The sequence below is a fragment of the Quercus robur genome, chromosome 2 (genome assembly GCF_932294415.1).
Source record: "Quercus robur chromosome 2, dhQueRobu3.1, whole genome shotgun sequence".
In the NCBI taxonomy this organism is placed as follows: Eukaryota; Viridiplantae; Streptophyta; class Magnoliopsida; order Fagales; family Fagaceae; genus Quercus; species Quercus robur.
The window spans coordinates 57,074,373-57,094,438 of NC_065535.1; the positions used below are offsets into that span (position 1 = coordinate 57,074,373).

The 20,066-nt window shown below is 40.0% G+C and overlaps 1 protein-coding gene across 2 annotated transcripts in view; it reads left to right on the forward strand.

Moving 5' to 3' along the window:
• LOC126714137 (uncharacterized) overlaps positions 1–4,220 on the forward strand; it is a 63,372-nt gene extending 59,152 nt beyond the window's left edge. For both annotated transcript variants that reach the window (XM_050414145.1, XM_050414143.1), the window contains exon 24: positions 3,864–4,220. In XM_050414145.1, the coding sequence (XP_050270102.1) occupies positions 3,864–4,063 (200 nt within the window). In that variant the 3' untranslated portion in view covers positions 4,064–4,220. The remainder of the gene's footprint in view (positions 1–3,863) is intronic.
• Positions 4,221–20,066: the final 15,846 nt, after the last annotated feature.

Below are 20,066 nucleotides of genomic sequence, written 5' to 3' on the forward strand. Positions count from 1 at the left end.
GTATATATTGCAAATAATGCAAGATGATACTATTTTTTTTTATAGGTAATATGAGAACTATTATTAATGAAATAAGAAAAAAACATACAAGGTGTTCATGATGATGAACATAGAAAAGCATAAACAGTAAACAGAACAGAAGGAATCAGGAGCCTAGTCTAAGAGAAGAAAAAAACTGTAGAAGAGGAGCAGTCTATAAAACCCCAACACCAAGACCAATCAAAAAGTCTATGCCGGCACAAGTCTTTTAACTCAACCAACGTTGTCTCAGAATCTTCAAAGCAACGACGATTACGTTCCAACCAAATAGTCCACATCAAAAAGCCTGGAATTAAATTCCAAATATCTGAATTATGTTTCCCAAGCTGGTAACTCCAACAAAGTAATAACCCCTCCATAGAGCCAGGCAAGACCCACTGAATACCAAAAGCTTGAAGCATAAGGACCCATAAAGAGTATGCAACAAGACAATGAATAAGGAGATGATCCACAGATTCCCAACTGCAGCCATACATGCAATGCCGATTAGCCAAAGGGCAACCTCTAAGCATGAGATTATCCAAAGTAAGAATGCGGTCATGAGCAACCGTCCACAAGAAAAAAGCCACCCTTTTGGGAACCTTTTCTTTCCAAATGCCCTTCCAAGGGGAAATACAGTTAGGTGTCTTCTGTAACTCGTTATAAAAAGAACGAGCATCAAACTTACCGTTTCCATTAAGGCCCCAACTCAGTGTGTCGCTGCCTACTCCCTGTGGAAGACGAGCTTGAATAAAAGCAAGTAGAGGGAAAGATGCAGCTAACTCCCAGTCTTGGAATTCCCTATAAAATCTCCGGTTCCAAGTTCTAACATTTCCCCCCACTTGATGACACAACACCTCAGAGATACAAGCTTACTTATTAGCTGAAATCGCATATAACTCAAGATACTCAGACTTAGATTGGTGGTACTAGATATTTGTATTAGAAGATTGAAAAGAAGAGATATTAGAATGAGTAACACAAGAATTAGGTGGTGGGGTTTGAAGGAAGAGAAACAAGTTGTGTTTAAAGATAGAATGATTGAAAGCAAGTGAGACCTAGATGAAGTTTTTGATAGGATGTGGAATGAAATGACCAGTTGTATTAAAAGAGTGCCTAAAGAAGTTATTGGAAAATATAAAGGATGTATGATATTGACCACAAAGACGTGGTGGTGGAGGTCCCAGCAGCAGAGGGAAAAGTGAGTGAACTATACAAGTCTACCTAGATGTAGAGACAATGTTGCTTATGTAAGTTTGGTAAAAGTAGAAATAAAGATGAAAAAGTTGTAAAATTGGATGGTCGAGAGATACCAAAGAGTGAGTGTTTTGATATGTTGAATTTGTAATTCATAAAGATGGACAAATTGAAGGAAATGTGAATCATAGGATAAGGGCATGGTGGATGAAGTGGGGAAATGTATTTGGAGTATTGTGTGATAGTAAAATTCCCACTTAATTAAGTACAAAGTTTTTTAAGAGTGTTATAAGATCAACTATGCCCTGTGGTATTGAATATAGAACTATTAAGAAGTAACAGGTTAATTATAAAAAAAGTTAATAAATAAGAAGTAACAGGTCATGTCATCAAATAAAAGTACCGGAAATGAGAATGTTAAGATATTGGAAATATAAAGAAACATAGGATACGAAGTGAAGAAATTCATTTAAAGAAAGTGATCGCTCTTATTGATGAAAAGATGAGGGACAGTCGCTAGAGATTGTTTGGTCATGTGCAAAAGAGAGTGATTAATGCACCAATGTGAAAGAGTCTCTTGATTTAAGCCGGGTAAAGAGGAAGAGAAAGTTCTAAACTAATGTTGTTAGAAGTAGTAGAAAGGACCTGTTAATTAAATGGAGGTGCAAAATATGATGTTGAATGGGATAGAATGACAAAGAAGAATACATGTCGCCAACATTGATTAGTTTGTTGAGTATCTATAGTTGATCCAAGGTTTTGGGGCTAAAGCTTTGTTGTTGTTAAGTTTCTGAATAAAGCTGTGTTGCCAGAAATATTAGACTAATAATCGGGAATTGGAAGCTTTCAGGAGCTTCATCAATACCATTTATAGCACTCCTGTAAGGGGGATCGGGGAGGATAAGAGATGTTGGTTGCCTTGTAAGAGTAAGGGGTTCACGGTTAGTGCATACTATCATCTTCTAGTTGGCCATAGTGAGCAGTTTTTCCCTTGGAAAAGCATTTAGAAGCAGAAGATTCCCCCTAGAGTGGCTTTCTTTGTTTGGACCGCTGCCTTGGAGAAATGTCTGACAATTGACAATTTAAGGAAAAGAAAGGTTTGCATTTTGGATTGGTGTTATATGTGCAAGTGTAATTGTGAAACTGTTGACCATCTTTTCCTTCATTGCCCGGTTGCTTTGGTGTTGTGGGATATGGTGTTTGGTTTATTTGGAGTTTATTGGGTTATGCCAATGTCTGTTGTTGGGCTATTTGCTTGCTGGCAAGGTCAATTTGGTCGCCATCATAATGAAGATATATGGATGGTTGTTCCTCATTGTTTGATGTGGTGCATTTGGAAGGAGAGAAATAGTATGTGTTTTGAAGACATTGAGCGTTCCATGCCTGACCTCAAGCTTCTATTTTTCAGAACTTTATTGGACTGGTTCTCTGTGCGGAGGAACCATCCTTTTTCTTCTATTTTGGATTTACTTGATTTTTGTAATGTTCGTTCTTGATTTGTTCACCCCTGTATAGTCCCTGTGTACTTAGGTGTCTCTCTTTTTATTATCAATGAATCTTTATTACTTATAAAAAAAAAACTTGAAGAAAGGATGTCAGTTGTAGTTTTTATCCATCTCCATTGTGGACAAGAGTCATCAAATTAGGTGCGGATGCTTGGATCTGGATGAAGAAATCAAAATATGAATTTCAAGTCTTAGAAAGAGCTTAGAGCTTGAAGAAGGAACAGCACATTGGCTGCTTTGTTCAGCTGTAGGCTTGAGTCATTAGAGGGTCTTGGAAGTAAGGATGACTCAGTTATGCAGATATAGACAAAGTATGGTATTTACAAACCTAAAGCCTTTTATTTTTCTTATATAAAAAAGAAAACCCTAAGAGTTAGGACTTATTCTCAGGAATATCGTTACACTTAGTAACACGTATAATTATTATGTCAGAAATTGATAATGCATGGTTTGAAAATATTAGCTATGCTCTATGCTTACCACGGTAGAAACTGATTACTAAGTTGATGGAACTGAGACAAGATATGCACTTTGTTTCCAAGTGTTATAATTATATGTCCCACGATTAATCCTAGATTACATGCCCAAAAATATCTAAGATTACAGTGGATGAACAGCAACGAATTTGATCCACTCAACAATAGAGAAGAAACTGGTATAAAATGAGCATAAACTACATATTCATGGAATATCTGTAAATCATACTGGGTATTGTAGATATCCTTCTATATAAATGCTCTTTACACATTTTAAGGTATGACCAATTCAATCTGTAGTTAGTGACTGCCATTACTGCCATATATCCAAAGATTGCTGATACAAGTTTTATAAGTTATTGCTTTCTCTTCTCTGAAATATATTTTCTCAGTTCACATTTTTTATAAGAAGCTGCAATTACTTTTAAAAGCTATCCTAGGACTTCTTCTCAAAAGCCAACAAAAAAGTCTAAGCCACTTCACAAAATTGGCAGAAAGCTAAAGCACTGTTCAGCTTTTTAAAGGCTGATGCAATCCTTAAGAAACTGTGAAAAACCCCATTATTGGGCCTGACTTGTTTATTAGTTAACTCAGTTTGTAGAAATTATTTTCCTATCACATTGATCAGAAGTTGGTTTCTAACTTTCTATTGCCGTTGTTGTTTCAGGTGAATGGATACTTATTGATAAATGTCTGGGCTTGGGGCTAGTCAATCGGTTTAATGTCAAAGAGGTTTTCAAGTGTCTCATCCATTGGGGAACTGGGACGGTTAATTTGGAGTTGTGGTCAGAAGATAGACCTGTTTCAAATCAATCACCTCTCAGGATCTCCCATGAGTACGAGGTGATAGAAATCCCAAAATTGTGATCCAACATATAGATTATAGAGTTGCTGTCAGAAGATTCTGTATAATAAAACTTTTTAAGTATGTCTTGTATGAGGATTAAGTGATGGCCCAACGATAATGACATTTTGTTATCTGCCTATTTAAAATAAAATAAAAAAATTATGACTTTTGTAACAATCTTGAAATCAAACTTATATTCACTTTAAATGTGTCTTACATTTGGTTATCAAACAAAAAAAAAAAAAAAAAAAATGGTCTTACAATTACTGCCCCGGGCTACCGTTCCCTTTCAACATTTTTTTGACACCACACCTGACATCATAATGGGGTCCACTATATGAACTCTCTTAATTTCACCGGCTACATGCATCCATGATCAATCCCTATAATCCTTTAACAGGTGCTACCTCTTACATGATGAGTGAACCATCTCGAGTCTCGACGAACCTTAATCAATTAATAGTGCCAATCTGACGTGAGATAGAATATGAGGTTTAATTTTTATGAATAATGCTAGAGGTACGAATTATTCTATAAAATTTTTTACAAACTGCTGATATGATAGATGATTATTGATAAATGAAAAAAATGATATTAATGGTGGGTTTAGGTGAAAACTAATAAGACATTGGTTCATCAACATTTTGTAAAAATGTTGTAAAATAATTTGTGATTGTAGCATTATTCAATTTTTATTATTTGTTAATTTTAAACTTATTTTTCTGTAGTTTTTGTTATTTTAGGATTTAGCATTTTATTTTCTTGATTTTAGGTGTTTTTAAAGGCTTTCCTACTCAAATTAGAATCCTATTATGGTCAATTAGGATTATTTTCAAATAAAACAATATATAAATATATATATATATATATATATTTTATGTGCGTGTGGATTCTAGGTTTTCCTTGTGGAATCAATGAATCACTTATGGACATAAGGGTTCCATTGTGCTAGAACAAGATCTAGTCCTTTCACGCTTACTATTCTGAGTCAATTTGTATAAGAATTTGTTAGTATCCTGAAATAGTGAAAGGTGACTATGAAAGTGTAAGCCTTCTGGATGGCGATTCAAACTAATGGTGAGAAGATTACTCGTGAACTCAATGAGAGTTGAGACATGCTCTTTAAGTTAGATTTGAATTGAATAACAAGAAGGATAACATTCACGAAATATGACTCACAATAAGCTTATTGGTAATCACAATTCCTTTCATGAAATTTATAAGGATTATAGATTTTTTTTTTTTTGAAGAATTATAAAATTTAATGTCTGTTTTTATAAAGAAGAATTCCTTCTTAAGACTTGATTTAGAGGATTTTTTTTTTATTATATGGATAGTCCTAAAGAAAGAAAGGTTAAATTTTCTTTGTATAAACTTAGTTGATATGCCCTATGTAAGGACTATATTTGAGTTCCCAGCCCACTATGTGGATGGACTTAGGCCCAAAAAACCCAAAAACAATGAATTTGTAGAGGGTGAGTTGGAAAATTGCGTTTTAGTTAATCAAATGAACACTGGGAAGGATTCAGATGATAAGAGAATGAAAAGAAAAAAGGGTTGTATTGAAAAAATCGTCCTCAGCAAAGTCCGAGGAGGTCTGTTCTTTTATATTACTCACAAGTCCGATTACAAGTTTGATTCTGGAATGCTATTTTGTTTTTCTCTCTTTTTTTCGATCCCTCAATCTCGTTTCCTCCTTCTTTTATACTCTCCCTCATTTTCATCTCCACCTTCCACCTGTATACTAGATGGTTAGTGCTGATACTTGTCCTATCAGCACTTCCCATAAGTCCTCATGTAGTAGCTGTAAGGCTGAAATACATTGTTCAGATATCACTTCTACATTAATGCAACCAGGGAGTTAGCTGTAGTGCATTTAATGCGGAGGTAGCAGCTTTCTCCCCAGATATTTTAGGGCTCTTTCTTATCTGATATCTCTGCAATGCTTGTCCGCCCCAACTGAATTTTCGGGGTTGTCATCCTTGCTGTCAAACCATCTTCCAGGACTTCGGCCCAGTTTGGCCGAGGACGTTTTCATCCTCGGCACACTCTCCGAAGCTATTATGACCAAACCCCACCTTTTATTTATCAGCACAGTCACCTCTGACGAAGACTTCTCCTCCTCGGGCAGATCATTGCCCTTGGCTTGGGCCATAGGCCCAATATATGGATAAATAATGAACTTCTGGGCCTAAGGGCCCTACAATAGCCCCTCGAGATTCCCCTTTCCGGTTTCTCGAGAAGAAAGGAGGATTTCGATGTCCCTAAATTAGCTCCGTGCCTATTTCGCCCTTCCTCTGCTTATGAAGACGCCCTTTTGTCTACCCAAGACACGCTCCTGGCACTGCAGCATTCGAGACACGTCCGTATTAAATTTTGGCTACTCTTTGTCCCCCACGTTCTACGACATGATGCGAATCATAAGGTTGAAGGCTTCATTGGGAATTGAGCGGGAGCTTTCCCGCTCTCTGCTCTCTCCTTGGTATAAATATCTATTAAATCAACTTCTTTTCTCACTTTAGCATTCATTTCATTCTAGTGCTCATACCTTGAACACTTGAGCCCTTACAAATACTAAAGACCTGTCCAAGGACACCTTTATTCTTTCCGTAAGTCTTCTTGAACTTTTACTCTTTAATTTTCTACACATTCCTCTTTTCTTCACGTTCTTTCTTTTTCTCCTCGGTTCTAATTTCCTTCCTCAATCTCTTTAGTTTTCCCAGCCTTTTCTAGAGATTAGTAGATTTAAGAGCTTAGTAGATTTTGAGGACGGGATAGAAAGCTTTAGGGCTCGTTATAGGATCCCTCCAGGAGTAGGAATTAGGTACTATAGTGAGGGTCAATGGCACGAGGATAAGCAAGTCGGGGAGGTAGTAATCCCGATGATTGCCTTTATAGAAGGAAGGATGAAAATCCCCATGGGTGGAGTCACTAGAGACTACCTTAGATCTCATAGGTTGGCCACCACTCAGTGCGCCTCTAATATGTTTAGGATTTTAGGCTCCATGGATGCCCTTAACGAAAAAATGGGTTTAGGTCTAACTCATCATGATGTCAATTAGGTCTATAACCTTCACCGTCTAAAGGGGCAGGGATACTACTTGAAATCAAGGTATCCCGAGGTTAGGTTCATTCAATGCCTCCCCGAATCCAACAAGGGGCTAAATAAAGACTTCCTGATCTTGTTAGGGGAATGGAGTGATGGTCTTCCTTACCCGACTAGAGAGGGAGAACCAAGTGGGGTACTAGGTCTAGGGTACTCATTTATAAGTCCTTTCTCTAATTTGTTGTATTTTCATATCTGATAAAATTTTATTTCCCTGATGGATTTGCAGATAGACGCACTGCGGAACCGAATTTTAACTTGGTCAACAAATAAAGTTTAGATAAAATACTCCACGTCGAGGTCTTTGTACACGACGATGGCCAACTACGAGCGGCTCACATAATCTTAGGGTACAAGTCGATCTCGTCCGACTTTTAGGCATCGAAGTGCATGATCAGAGCCAGAGACCCCTGTCTTCACCGCATCAGTGTATCTGTCCCCGGCTTTCTCCGTCCTGAGGGTGTCCCCGTTCTAGAAGGCACCTTCTCGACCCAACCCATCCGAGAAAGCGATCTTCTTATTCAATCGATCCCAGAGGGTGTTCCTAGAACAGATCTCCCCTCCCAATACACAGCTGGTGCATCTGGTACTTCTAAACATACCGATAAAGAAGAAGTAGTTGAAGTATTAGAGTCCGAGGACGAATTTGCAGCCTTCAACCGTCCTTTGTCCCCAAAAGCTTCAACCCCTAATCTCAGCCCACCATTTTCACCAATAATCGACGAAATGGGGATACAACGCAAACCTAAATCCAGTTTGCTAGACTTGATAGAGTCCCAACTCGGGGATGATGCACTTGGGAAGGCAGCACGCACCAAGCCTCCGATCCCTCCACCTGCTCTGCCCTCCCAGGCGACTAACTTGAAGAGGAAGAAGGAGCCGAAAAGGAAAAAGGTGATGGGAGCAGGGCAAACCCTTCCCCCCCGTGAGGATGATGTTCAAAAGGCATCAAAACAATCCAGAACGGGGCAGAGGGGCACCGAGAGGGGTGCCAAGAAGAGGAGTGATCCCCATGTTGGGTCTCTAGCCTGGCTCCCTGCCCCAATGCTGAATGGGGAACCCCTCCTTGCTAACGCCTCCATTAGCGACTTTCAAGGAGGAGTAGCCGGTTACATGGTTGACATAGTGGAGCAAGCCTTGCTGCTCCCCGAGGACATGGCCGAACTACATGATATGAGGAGACATGAGGTTTTTCTCAGTCTCAAAAGATATCTTGCCATGGTACGTCCCCCTCTTTTCTTTCTAACTTATTCTCATAACTTTCCTCTTCTAACTCTTGTTTCTTTCTTTGGTAAGCTGTTTAAGCCTGTTTCAGGGCCGAGGAGATGGCCAACTCCTGCCATCGACAGATGAAGGAAGAGGAAGGGAGGCATAACGCTGCTATGGAGGCCTTTAGCGTGGCCGAGAAGAGCAACCAGGAACTCAAAAAGAAGCTACAGGAGGAGGAGAAAGAAAGTAAGTATGCAGTGGCAGCCCTGGAAAATGTTGAAAAGCAAGCTGAAAACCAAAGGCTGCTGCTGCGTACTGCTGAAGACAACCTGGCCTCCTCCAGGACTCAGATTACTGCATTAAAAAAGAAATTAGAGGAGGTCAAAAAGGCTAGAGTTCTCGCCGAGAAGGCCCAAGAGGAGGCAGAGAAAGCTAAAGATAAAGCAGAGTAGCACGGCTATGATGTTGGCGTGGCCGAGACCGAGGACGCCCTTAGGGCCGAGGTCCCTGCTGTATGTAGAACTTGCTGCAACCCTGACATGGGATGAATCCCTCAACCAAGTTGGGGTTAAGGCCTCTTTTATGCTCAGGAAGGCAGGAAGTGTCTACTACCCGCCAGCCATACGCCTTGCAAGCTCTTCGGATTCCAAAGCTGACCCAACACCCTCAGAAGCAGGTGAAGTCCAAGGAAGTCCACCCAAAGCCCCTCTTACAGCTAATACTTCTTCTAAGGGTGGGGAACATGTCGAGGACACTACCAGAGCTGGGGATGTCAACAAAGGCACGGTCCAAGGCACTAACTTAACTCTAGCTGTTCTAGGGGATCTCCTCAAAGAAAAAGGAACTTCCCAAAGCATGGAGCTGGTGTCGGCAACTCTTGCCACACCCCCAATAGTGGACCCTAAGGATAAGGCCCAAGTACCCCCCACAGCAATGGATACCCAGCCTCTCAAAGATGCAAAGGAAAAACTTGTAATAAAGATGAAAAAATAGTTGTATCTTTTTATTGTTATCTAGCAACCTTTGTTAAAGGCCTAAACTTAATGGAAGTTGCAGATTTTCTTCTTATGATTTTGGTTTTTATGTTGCCCCTACTTTAAACTTTGCTTGTTGTGATGGAATATATCTTGAGTGACCTATCCGTCTAAGTAACAACCCATACCTCACACAAAAATATGATCAGTATTAAAACAGATTAAATCTGCTAAGTTATTCACCTCGGACATGCCTTATTCTAACTTGAAAAACTTGCACAACATTGTGACGTGAACATAGGTTTTAAAATTACAATCTGCCTTACTTAAAAACAACTTTATAAGACTTGAGAGGCAGGCCACTTTCATACAGATATAAGCATGCCTGCAAATGCTTTGAGTGATGCTCATGAGCATCCATTTGGGACCTCTTGTTGCAATGAAAATCATTGTTGTTTGGGAGTAATTACACCTAATGCCAAAAATAGTTAATAACGCTTACTAATTTACCATAAACAAATACTTCACAAAATTCGCTATACCCAAGGTTTTGCCCTGACATTTAGCCATTTGAAAGGAAGTGTCAATTCGTCCAAGGTATGTGGTTCGAGGAGTCAGGCATGACCAATTCTGTTTGGTACTTAGGTGGCTGTAATAATGTGTTAACTTTTCCAAAGCAGATGGTCCGAGAAACCAGATATAACTAAGGTTCTGTTTAACACTTAGAAATATAATTGAAAGATAATTAAAAGATATCAATTTTCCCAAGGTATGTGGTTCGAAGAGCCAGGCATGACCTAGGTTTTGTTTGATTCTTAGATAGTTGTCATAATGTGTTAATTTTCCCAAAGCAGATGGTCCGATGAACCAAGCATAGCTAAGGCTTTGTTTAACAGATATCAATTTTACTAAGGTATGTGGTCCGAGGAGTCAGGCATGACCTAGGTTCTGTTTGATTCTTAGATAGTTGTCATAATGTGTTAATTTTCCCAAAGCAGATGGTCCGAGGAACCTGGCATAGCTAAGCTTCTGTTTAACACTTAGAAACATAATTTAAAGATATCAATTTTCCCAAGGTATGTGGTTTGAGGAGCCAGGCATGACCTAGGTTCTGTTTGATTCTTAGATAGTTGTCATAATATGTTAATTTTCCCAAAACAGATGGTCCGAGGAACCAAGCATAGCTAAGCTTCTATTTAACACTTAAAAATATAATTGAAAGATATCAATTTTCCCAAGGTATGTGGTCCGAGGAGCCAGGCATGACCTAGGTTCTGTTTGATTCTTAGATAGTTGTCATAATATGTTAATTTTCCCAAAGCAGATGGTCCGAGGAACCAGGCATAGCTAAGGTTCTGTTTAACACTTAGAAATATAATTGAAAGATATCAATTTTCCCAAGGTATGTGGTCCGAGGAACCAGGCATGACCTAGGTTCTGTTTGATTCTTAGATAGATGTTGATAACGCATGACACATAATACAACAAACCCAAATAGGGTGAAGGAAGCCTTTATTAATAATAATACCTCTTAAGGTTGTTTACATTCCAAGGGTATGGTACAACTTTTTCCTCTAGATCCTCTAGATAATAGGCACCTATCTCGGCCGCCAATGTAATACGATATGGCCCTTCCCAGTTGGGTCCTAACTTTCCTCATGTTGGGTTCCTTGCCATTCCTAGGACTTTTCTTAAGACCAAGTCGCCAACTGTTAATGGCCTTAACTTCACGTTGGCATCATTCCTGCTTGAGCTTGTTTTGGTAGCAGGCCAATTGGACCATGGCGCTTTCTCTACGTTCTTCAATTAAATCCAATAGGGGTGTGTATGGGTCGGGTTGGGTCGGGTTGAAGGGATTTTTTGACCCAACCCACCATGGTGGGTCAAAAAAAATTCAACCCAACCCAACCCAACCCACATGGGTCGGGTTGAACCCATGGGTTTGACAAATTATTATTATTATTAAATTGAGTAGAAAAAAAAAATATATATATATATATATATATATTAATATATTAAAAAAACCTAAAGATTAGTATTAATGTAACTCCCTAAAGGCAAACAACACTAATGACTAAACAACAATAGTAATTTATTAGGATTTGTGTGAACTAATTGACTTTTATACAGGATAGGAAGAATTGTCTATTTGAAAAAATTTATTAATTATACAATATATTTTATATATATATTAAATTAGTATTAGTAGGAAAAACTGAGGAAATGCTGCTCTACAGCTGGTTTTTTTTTTTTAATTATTAAATATATAATATATATTTAAAATATATATATATATATATATAAAAAGTGCCCTACAATTTATTTAAAAAAATTATTAAATATAAAATATATTTTAATTATATATTAAATTTGGGTGGGTGGGGTTGGGTTTGGCGAATTTGTAATTTTATGACCCAAACCCAACCCGACCCGCCATTAAAAAAATTTTTGTAACCCAACCCAACCCACCTAGCCTTAAAAACCGACCCAACCCGGTGAGTCGGGTCGGGTTGGGTCGAGTTTGGTGGGTCGATGGGTTTTCTGCACACCCCTAAAATCCAAGCTCTTCTCCAACAACACATCATTTTTGCTTGAAATGAAGGAATTTGATCTCAACGTGGGGAATCTGATTTCTAGAGGGATAACAGCCTCAACCCCATAAGTCATAGAGAAAGGCGTCTCCCCTATGGACCTTCGAGGTGTAGTCTGATAGGCCCATAGGACATGGGATAGCTCTTCTACCCATTTCCCCTTTGCATCATCCAATCTCTTTTTAAGTCCACTTACTATGACTTTGTTGACAGTCTCGGCCTGCCCATTTCCCTGTGGATACGTCGGGGTGGAGTATCTATTCGTTATGCACAGGTCATAGCAATATCTTCTAAAGACTTTACTATCAAATTGAAGTCCATTGTCCGAGATAAGGGTTCGGGGGACTCCAAACCTAGTGACAATGTTTTTCCAAACGAATTTTTTGACATCCACATCCCTGATATTCGCCAGAGGCTCAACTTCAACCTATTTAGGCTGTGTTTGGTTGCTGTAAAACGTTTTCCGGAAAATACATATTTTCCGGAAATGCTAATTTCCGGAAAAGGAAAATATTTCTGTGTGTTTGGTTGTATTTCAAAAAATTTTCCGGAAAAAATTTTCTGGTGTTTGGAAAAGAAGAAGGAAAACACAAATCCAGAAAAACACAAGCCACAACCCAGAAAAAAATCATCAACGATCGCGATACACAAGCCACAACCCAGAAAAAAATCATCAACGATCGCAATCCGAGATCGCAATCTCGCGAAGGCGAGATCGCGATCAACGTCGGGATCTCGTGACGGCGCGATCTCGCGTTCGCGAGATCGCGATCGACGCTTCGCGAGATCGCGCCGTCGATCGCGATCTCGATCCGGTGCGATCTCGGGAAGGCGAGATCGCGATTGACGGCGCGATCTCGCGAAGCGTCGATCGCGGTCGTCGGACTGGAGCTAGCGAGATCGGCGCGGACTGGAGCTCAGACTGGTCTTCTCCTCTCGCACGCGCGCGCTCTCTCTCTCTCTCTCTTTTTCCGGAAATCCTTTGAAGTGAAAATGGAAGTGGTAATTGATTTCCGTGGTCAAAGGCCTTTTTTTTCGGTCAACGGATTTCAATTTCCGGAAAATAGAATTTTCCGGACCAACCAAACAGCCTCATTTCCGAAAAAGCATTTCCGGAAATGATTTTCACCCAAAACAAACACAGCCTTAGTGAAATAATCTGTGCCGACCAACAAATACCTCTTATTCCCTGCTGCTTTAAGGAAAGGCCCCACAATATCCAAGCCTCATTGAGCGAAAGGATAAAGGGCTGGTTAAGGGATTAAGGACTCCTCCTGGTTGATGAATGTTTGGTGCAAACCTTTGGCATTGGTCGCACCTCTTCACATATTCCTGTGCTTCTTTCTACATGCTTGGCCACCAATAACCTTGTGTGAGAGCTCTGTGAGATAAAGATCTGCCCCCCGTGTGACTTCCACAAATCCCTTTATGCAACTCTTCCAGGAGCAGCTCAACCGCTTCAGGGTGTACGCATAGCAGGTATGGGCCAGAGAAGGATTTTTTATACAGCTTTTGGTCCACAGACAGCCAGAACCGAGGAGCTTTTCTTCGTATCTTGTCAGCTTCAAATTTACTTTCAAGCAGGACGTCTTCCTTAAGGAATAACACAATAGGGTCCATCCAGCTAGGCCCCGCCCTTATTTAGTGAACATGGACCACATGCCTTCCCTCCTCATAGGGTTTCACAAGTCTTCCACAAGGATTACCCTAGGCAAGCCTTGTGCCGAGAATGTTGCTAGTGTGGCAAGAGAATCTGCATGGGCATTCCTACTTCTAAGAACTTGTGATAAAACAAAAGACTCAAAATTAGCCTGTAAATGTCTAACCTGACACAAATATTCCTGCATTCTATAATCTCTTGCCTCCAACTCCCCTTGGACCTAGCCTACAACCAACCTTGAGTCAGAGAAAATCTCCACTGTTTTCCCACCCATCTTCTGAACCGTGGTCATCCCTACCAATAGAGTTTCGTACTCGGCTTCATTGTTCGTAGCTGAGAATCCCAATCTTAGGAACTTTTCAATTGTGATCTTCTTTGGAGATATCAAAACAAGTCCCACCCCAGATCCTCTGTGGTTAGCTGCACTATCAACGTAGACCATCCATGGTAGGGGCTCTTGCAAGGAGATTACGCCAACCGATTTTCCATCCATGTTTCGCTCTTCTAATTCATCTTCTGATGGTGTTTCGGCGAACTCAGCCACCAAGTCAGCGAGGACCTAACCCTTAACAGAGGTGCGGGGCATATATTTGATATCAAAAGCCCCTAGGATCGTGCCCCATTTAGCAATTCTCCCTATATAGTCAACGCTCCGAAGTAAAGATCTGAATGGGAGCTGGGTCAAAATAACAACCGTGTGTGATTGGAAATAATGGGGGAGCTTACGCGTGCCATGCATCACTGCCAAAATGGCCTTCTCCAGTGGTAAGTAACGGACCTCGGCCTTATGTAATGACTTGCTCACGTAATAAACCGACCTCTGTACACTATTATCTACCCAAATTAACACCAAACTCACCGCATGAGACGCCACTACGATGTAGGCAAACAATACTTCATCTTCCTCAGGACTGGACATAATGGGCAGTCGAGACAAATATTCTTTCAACTATTGGAACGCTAGGACGCATTCTTCAGTTCATTCAAACCCCTTCCACTTGTTTAACAACTTAAAGAAAGGTCTACACCGATCAGCTAACCGAAAGATGAATCGGTTTAAGGCGGCAGTCATCCCGGTTAACTTTTGGACTTCTTTTGGATTCTGAGGTGGTTGCAGGTTATTGATTGCCTTAATCTAGTTGGGATTGACTTCAATTCCACGGTGTGTGACCATGTAGCCTAAAAACTTGCCTGACCCGACACCAAAAGAACACTTGAAAGCATTAAGTCGTAGTTTGTGTTTCCTTAAGATATCAAAAAAATTCCTGAGATCGTTAACATGCTCGGACTCTGTCTTGCTTTTTACTACCATATCATCGATATAAATTTCAATGTTTTTCCCTAACTGTGATTTAAACATCCTAGTCATCATCCTTTGGTAGGTAACCTCTACGTTCTTCAAACCAAAGGGCATCACTTTATAATAGTAGTTTCCTATAGGAGTGACAAAAGCTGTCCTCTCTTGGTTGTCCAAGGCTAAAGGTATTTGATGATACCCTTGAAAGGCATCCAGAAAGCTCATTCGAGGATGGCCCACAGTTGCATCTACCAGTTGGACAATTTGAGGCATAAGGAAATGGTCCTTTAGGCAAGCTTTGTTCAAGTCCGTAAAATCTACACATGCATGCCACTTCCCTATCTTCTTCTTGACCACTACGGTGTTAGCCAACCATTCAGGGTAAAAAACCTCTTTAATAGCCCCAGCCCGCTTAAGTTTCATCACCTCGTCCTTTACAGCATCCGAATGCTCCTTAGATGAACGCTGAGGTGATTGTTTCCTAGGGGTGACAGATGGATTGACATTCAAGTGATGGCAGATGAAGCTCGGATCCACTCCTAGAGCCTCGTAAGCATTCCAAGCGAATACATCAATGTTGTTCTTAAGAAAGACTACCAACTCCTCCTTCTCCCGAGGTGGCAGCTGAGCCCCAACCTGAAAAATCTTTTCCGGATCACCACTGATGGGGAATTTCTCCAAATCGTCATATTTGGCCTCCTCGGTAGGCCCCCTCGTTGGTAATTCTGGAGACATTGACTGTTATAAACCTTCCTTGACTATGGTCGAGAACACAGCTGTTGGCTGATGCAATATTACAGACACGAGGCACTGCCTAGCCATAGATTGGTTCCCTACCAGTTCCTCAACCCGGTCTCCACACAGATACTTAACTTTCTGATGTAGAGTTGAAGAAATGGCACCCAAGGTTTGAAGCCAAGGTCTGGCAACAATGGCCGTGTAGGGGGAGTATGCATCCACCACTATGAAGTCCACTTCTGAGCCGGCCTGCACGGGCAACCTAATCTGGCCCTTCGGGGCAACAACCTTCCCATCAAAACTTACCAGAGGCGAATCGTAAGCTGTTAGGTTTTCAAGTTTCAAGTTCAGTCCTTTATACAGGTCAGGATACATGACTTCTACACAACTGCCCTGGTCCACCATTACCCTCTTCACATTATACTCCCTTATTCTAAGGGTGATCACTAAAGCGTCATCATGTGGTTGGATAGTTTCGATCTTGTCTTCATCTGAGAAACTCAATGAAGGTCAGATATCTAATCTAGCTTTCTTCGGCTCGGAGTTGGGGTCCCCGGCTGGTGACCTGGCCACAGACATCACCCTGGCAGGTTGAGAGCCAGTCCTTCCAGGCGCAGCAAATATAACATTGATTGTGCCTAACAGGGGCCTTGAAGAAGCATTCCCCTGAGCCCCTGATCTTGACTGGCCTCCCTATCTGTTGGTTCGGTACAGAAATTGTTGCAACTTCCCCTCCTTAACCGATTGTTCCAGATGGTTCCATAATGTTCGACAATCCTCAGTGGTATATCCTCGGTCTTAGTGATACTGGCAATGGAGGCTTTGGTTGCGTCTTAAAGGATCTCCACTCATCTTGTTCGGCCATTTGAAATACGGCTCGTTCTTGATCTTCTCTAAAACTTGATGCACTGGTTCTCGGAACACAGTGTTTACCACTTGTGGGGCAGCAAGCCCAGATTGTCCGAAAAAATCTCGCTGGGGTTTATTATTATTGTAGCGTTCTGACCTGAAATCCCTCCCCTCTTGAGGGATAACCTTGCCCTTTCCCTTATCTTGCAGTTGGTCTTTCTTAACCCTTTTATACTTGTCAATCCAATCCATGAGTTGACGTATACTGGTGACAAGTTTACCCGTCAAAGACTTCCTTAAGCTGTGCTCCGTAGGCAGGCCGAGCTTCAAAGTACTGATGGCCACATCTTTAAAATCACCCTTTATCTCGTTGAACATCTCCCAATATCAGTCCGAGTATGTTTTTAGAGTTTCTCCCTCTCTCATAGACAGAGATAGCAAAGAAGCCAAAGGATGAGGAGTTCTACTACACGTAATAAAACAGGACCTAAACGTTTGGGTGAGTTCCTTAAAGGAACTAATGGAACCTGCCTTCAGACCATCAAACCACCTTATCGCCACAGGCCCCAAACTGGACAGAAAAACCTTGCACATCAAGGCTTCGTTCTTGGAATATACAACCATCTTTTGATTAAAGTAGCTAACATGTTCAAGAGGGTCCGTTCTGCCGTTATACAAGGTGAAAGTGGGTTGAGTGAATCGCCGAGGAAGTCTTCCTTCCTCAATCCAGCAAGTGAAGGGTGATTTGGAAATTTGGTTGAGTGCTTTACTCATGGCGTCATTTACTAGCCTCCCGAAGATGAATTATTGTCCCTGCGTCTATAGTGGTAATCTTCGTCATACGAGAAAGATTCGCTGGAGGGAGTTCTTGACCTTTGCCTGTAGTCTTTGTCCTCCTCATCATCGAAAGAGTAGTCAGAATTGGAAGGAGCTCGCCTTCTGCACTCATGGCGTAAGCTTCTCTTTAGGTAATCAATCTCTTTCTGCATGTTTCTGGCATTTTCCTCATGAGAGATATGGTTTTTACCTTGAGACTGACTCTTACTGATGTGGGTAGTGTGTACACTTCCCTCCTAGTCTCTCATTCGCTCAAGTTCATAGAAATGATCTTGATGCTGAGAGCCCATTGATTCTGCTGGATTTGGACCTGATCCTACCATCGTTCAGCGTCTAACTCACTATCACACCGGTATTTCTTCCCACAAACGGCGCCAATTGTAAGGGCCAAATTTGAGTTCCCAGCCCACTATATGGATGGACTTAGGCCCAAAAAGCCTAAAAATAATGAATTTGTAGAGAGTGGGTTGAAAAATTGGGCTTTAGTTAATCAAACAAACACTGGGAAGGATTCAAATGATAAGAGAATGAAAAGAAAAAAGGGTTGTATTGAAAAAATCATCCTCGGCAAAGTCCGAAGAGGTCTGTTATTTTATATTACTCACAAGTCTGATTACAAGTTTGATTTTGGAATGCTATTTTGTTCTTCTCTCTTTTTTTTCGATCCCTCAATCTCGTTTCCTCCTTCTTCTTTTATACTCTCCCTCATTTTCATCACCACCTTCCACCTGTATGCTAGATGGTTAGTGCTGATACTTGTCTCATTAGCACTTCCCATAAGTCCTCATGTAGTAGCTGTAAGGCTGAAATACACTGTTTAGGTATCACTTCTACATTAATGCGGTCAGGGAGTTAGCTGCAGTGCATTTAATGCGGAGGTAGCAACTTTCTCCCCATATATTTTGGGGTTCTTCCTTATCTGATGTCTCTACAATGCTTGTCCACCCCAACTGAATTTTCGGGATTGTCATCCTTGCTGTCAAACCATCTTCCAGGACCTCGACCCAGTCTGGCCGAGGACGTTTTCATCCTCAGCACACTCTCCGGAGCTATTATGACCAAACCCCACCTTTTATTTATCAGCGCAGTCACCTCTGACGAAGACTTCTCCTCCTCAGGTAGATCCTTGTCCTCGGCTTGGGCCATAGGCCCAATATATGGATAAATAATGAAATTTTGGGCCCAAGGGCCCTACACCCTGAATTGGTGAGAATGAATACAACATCATAGAATTTGATTAGGTTAAGACAAAATTTGTTCATTGTCAAAGATGCTTACAATTGAGTTTTTCCCTCTTTTTTTTTATGATGTAATTGTGTCATATACAAAGCAAAATTATAGGTCAATAAGTTCAAACTGAATTATATTGATGAATTTTGCATTCAACAATCGAGAGAAGATATAAAATTGGGAATCAACAATATAGAACCAAGCTTTGAAGAAAAATTTCAAGTGGTTGAAAAAAAATCAAGTCTTTCGACAATTTGACAAATTGAAACTTGAAGATAATTCTTCTTAAGAAATTGATGTGGTGGTTAAAGAGAAGAAAAAGGAGCTAATTTAGGAGATTGTAGAAAATCATAAAATGGAGATTATTGTGGAAGACCAATTAAAGGTGAATGTGATGGTGAGCTCAAAATTCCCAAAATCCAATTGATTTCCTAAAGACCATTGCTACACCATCTATTAATTTTTCTGGAGTTGAAAAGTTTAATATTTTCTTTAGAGATTAAATTTTGTAAGGATGTGATGTAAAATTTATGTTTTACCCCTCTAATCTTAACATGCCATATCATCTTATCATATATCTAAGAATAAGCACAACCACACTCAATCAATTCTAATACTCATATATAAATCCAATCAAATTAGAAGTTTATTAAGATGTTATTAGTTGTGGTAAGATGTATTGAAATTTAAGTAAAATGTTAATGCAACAATTTCTTATTGGATGGTGTAAAACCTGAGTTTACACCCCATCCTTACCAAATTCGAACCTTTTTCTTTAATCCGTTATTGGTTATATTGCAAACCAGTTGAAGGGTGAAAAGAAGCAATTCTAAATTAATAATTGTGGCAAATAATTAGAAGAAATTCTAAAGCATGATTGTGGGAAATAAAACCTTATCATTTATGTTTTTCATTCCACTACAATGTAATTTCGAATTTCTTAAAAAAAAAAAGACGAATTTCATTTACTTTTCTCATTTTCTTATTTCTAATTTTAAGCCCTTAATTATAAACACAAAGTCACAACAATTTCTACCCAAATATATAAAACCATCGGCATACCAGTCCCGATTCTTTTAACAAAGCGGATATTCTAATTATTCATCACAAAGTGAAAATTCAAAAAATTCAGGTACAAAGTTATCTCCACTTTTGTGTGTATGGGATCCAGTTACGTTAGCAATTAGCTCACTTCTCATTAAAAAAAAAAAAAAAAGATCGTGGTGCAGGTCCGGGTCCAGCTGCGTTGAGATTCGCACCACTCAACAACAGCAACAGCACTAGCACGAGCACTGTATCCATTAATAATAGTTGGGTTCGGTTAATGTGTATTTTTAAGACACGTTAATCTATCTATTTTTAGAAATATTTTCTCAAAAATTAAAAAAATTGTCGTTATTTTTTCAATTCTCGAAAAAAATTTTCAAAAATAAAAATTAATTTCTTTGAGAGGAAAATGAAAATTAATTTAGGCCCTTAGGCAAACATTAGTAAAATCCATAATAATTTTAACTGTTGTTGGAGTCGACCAG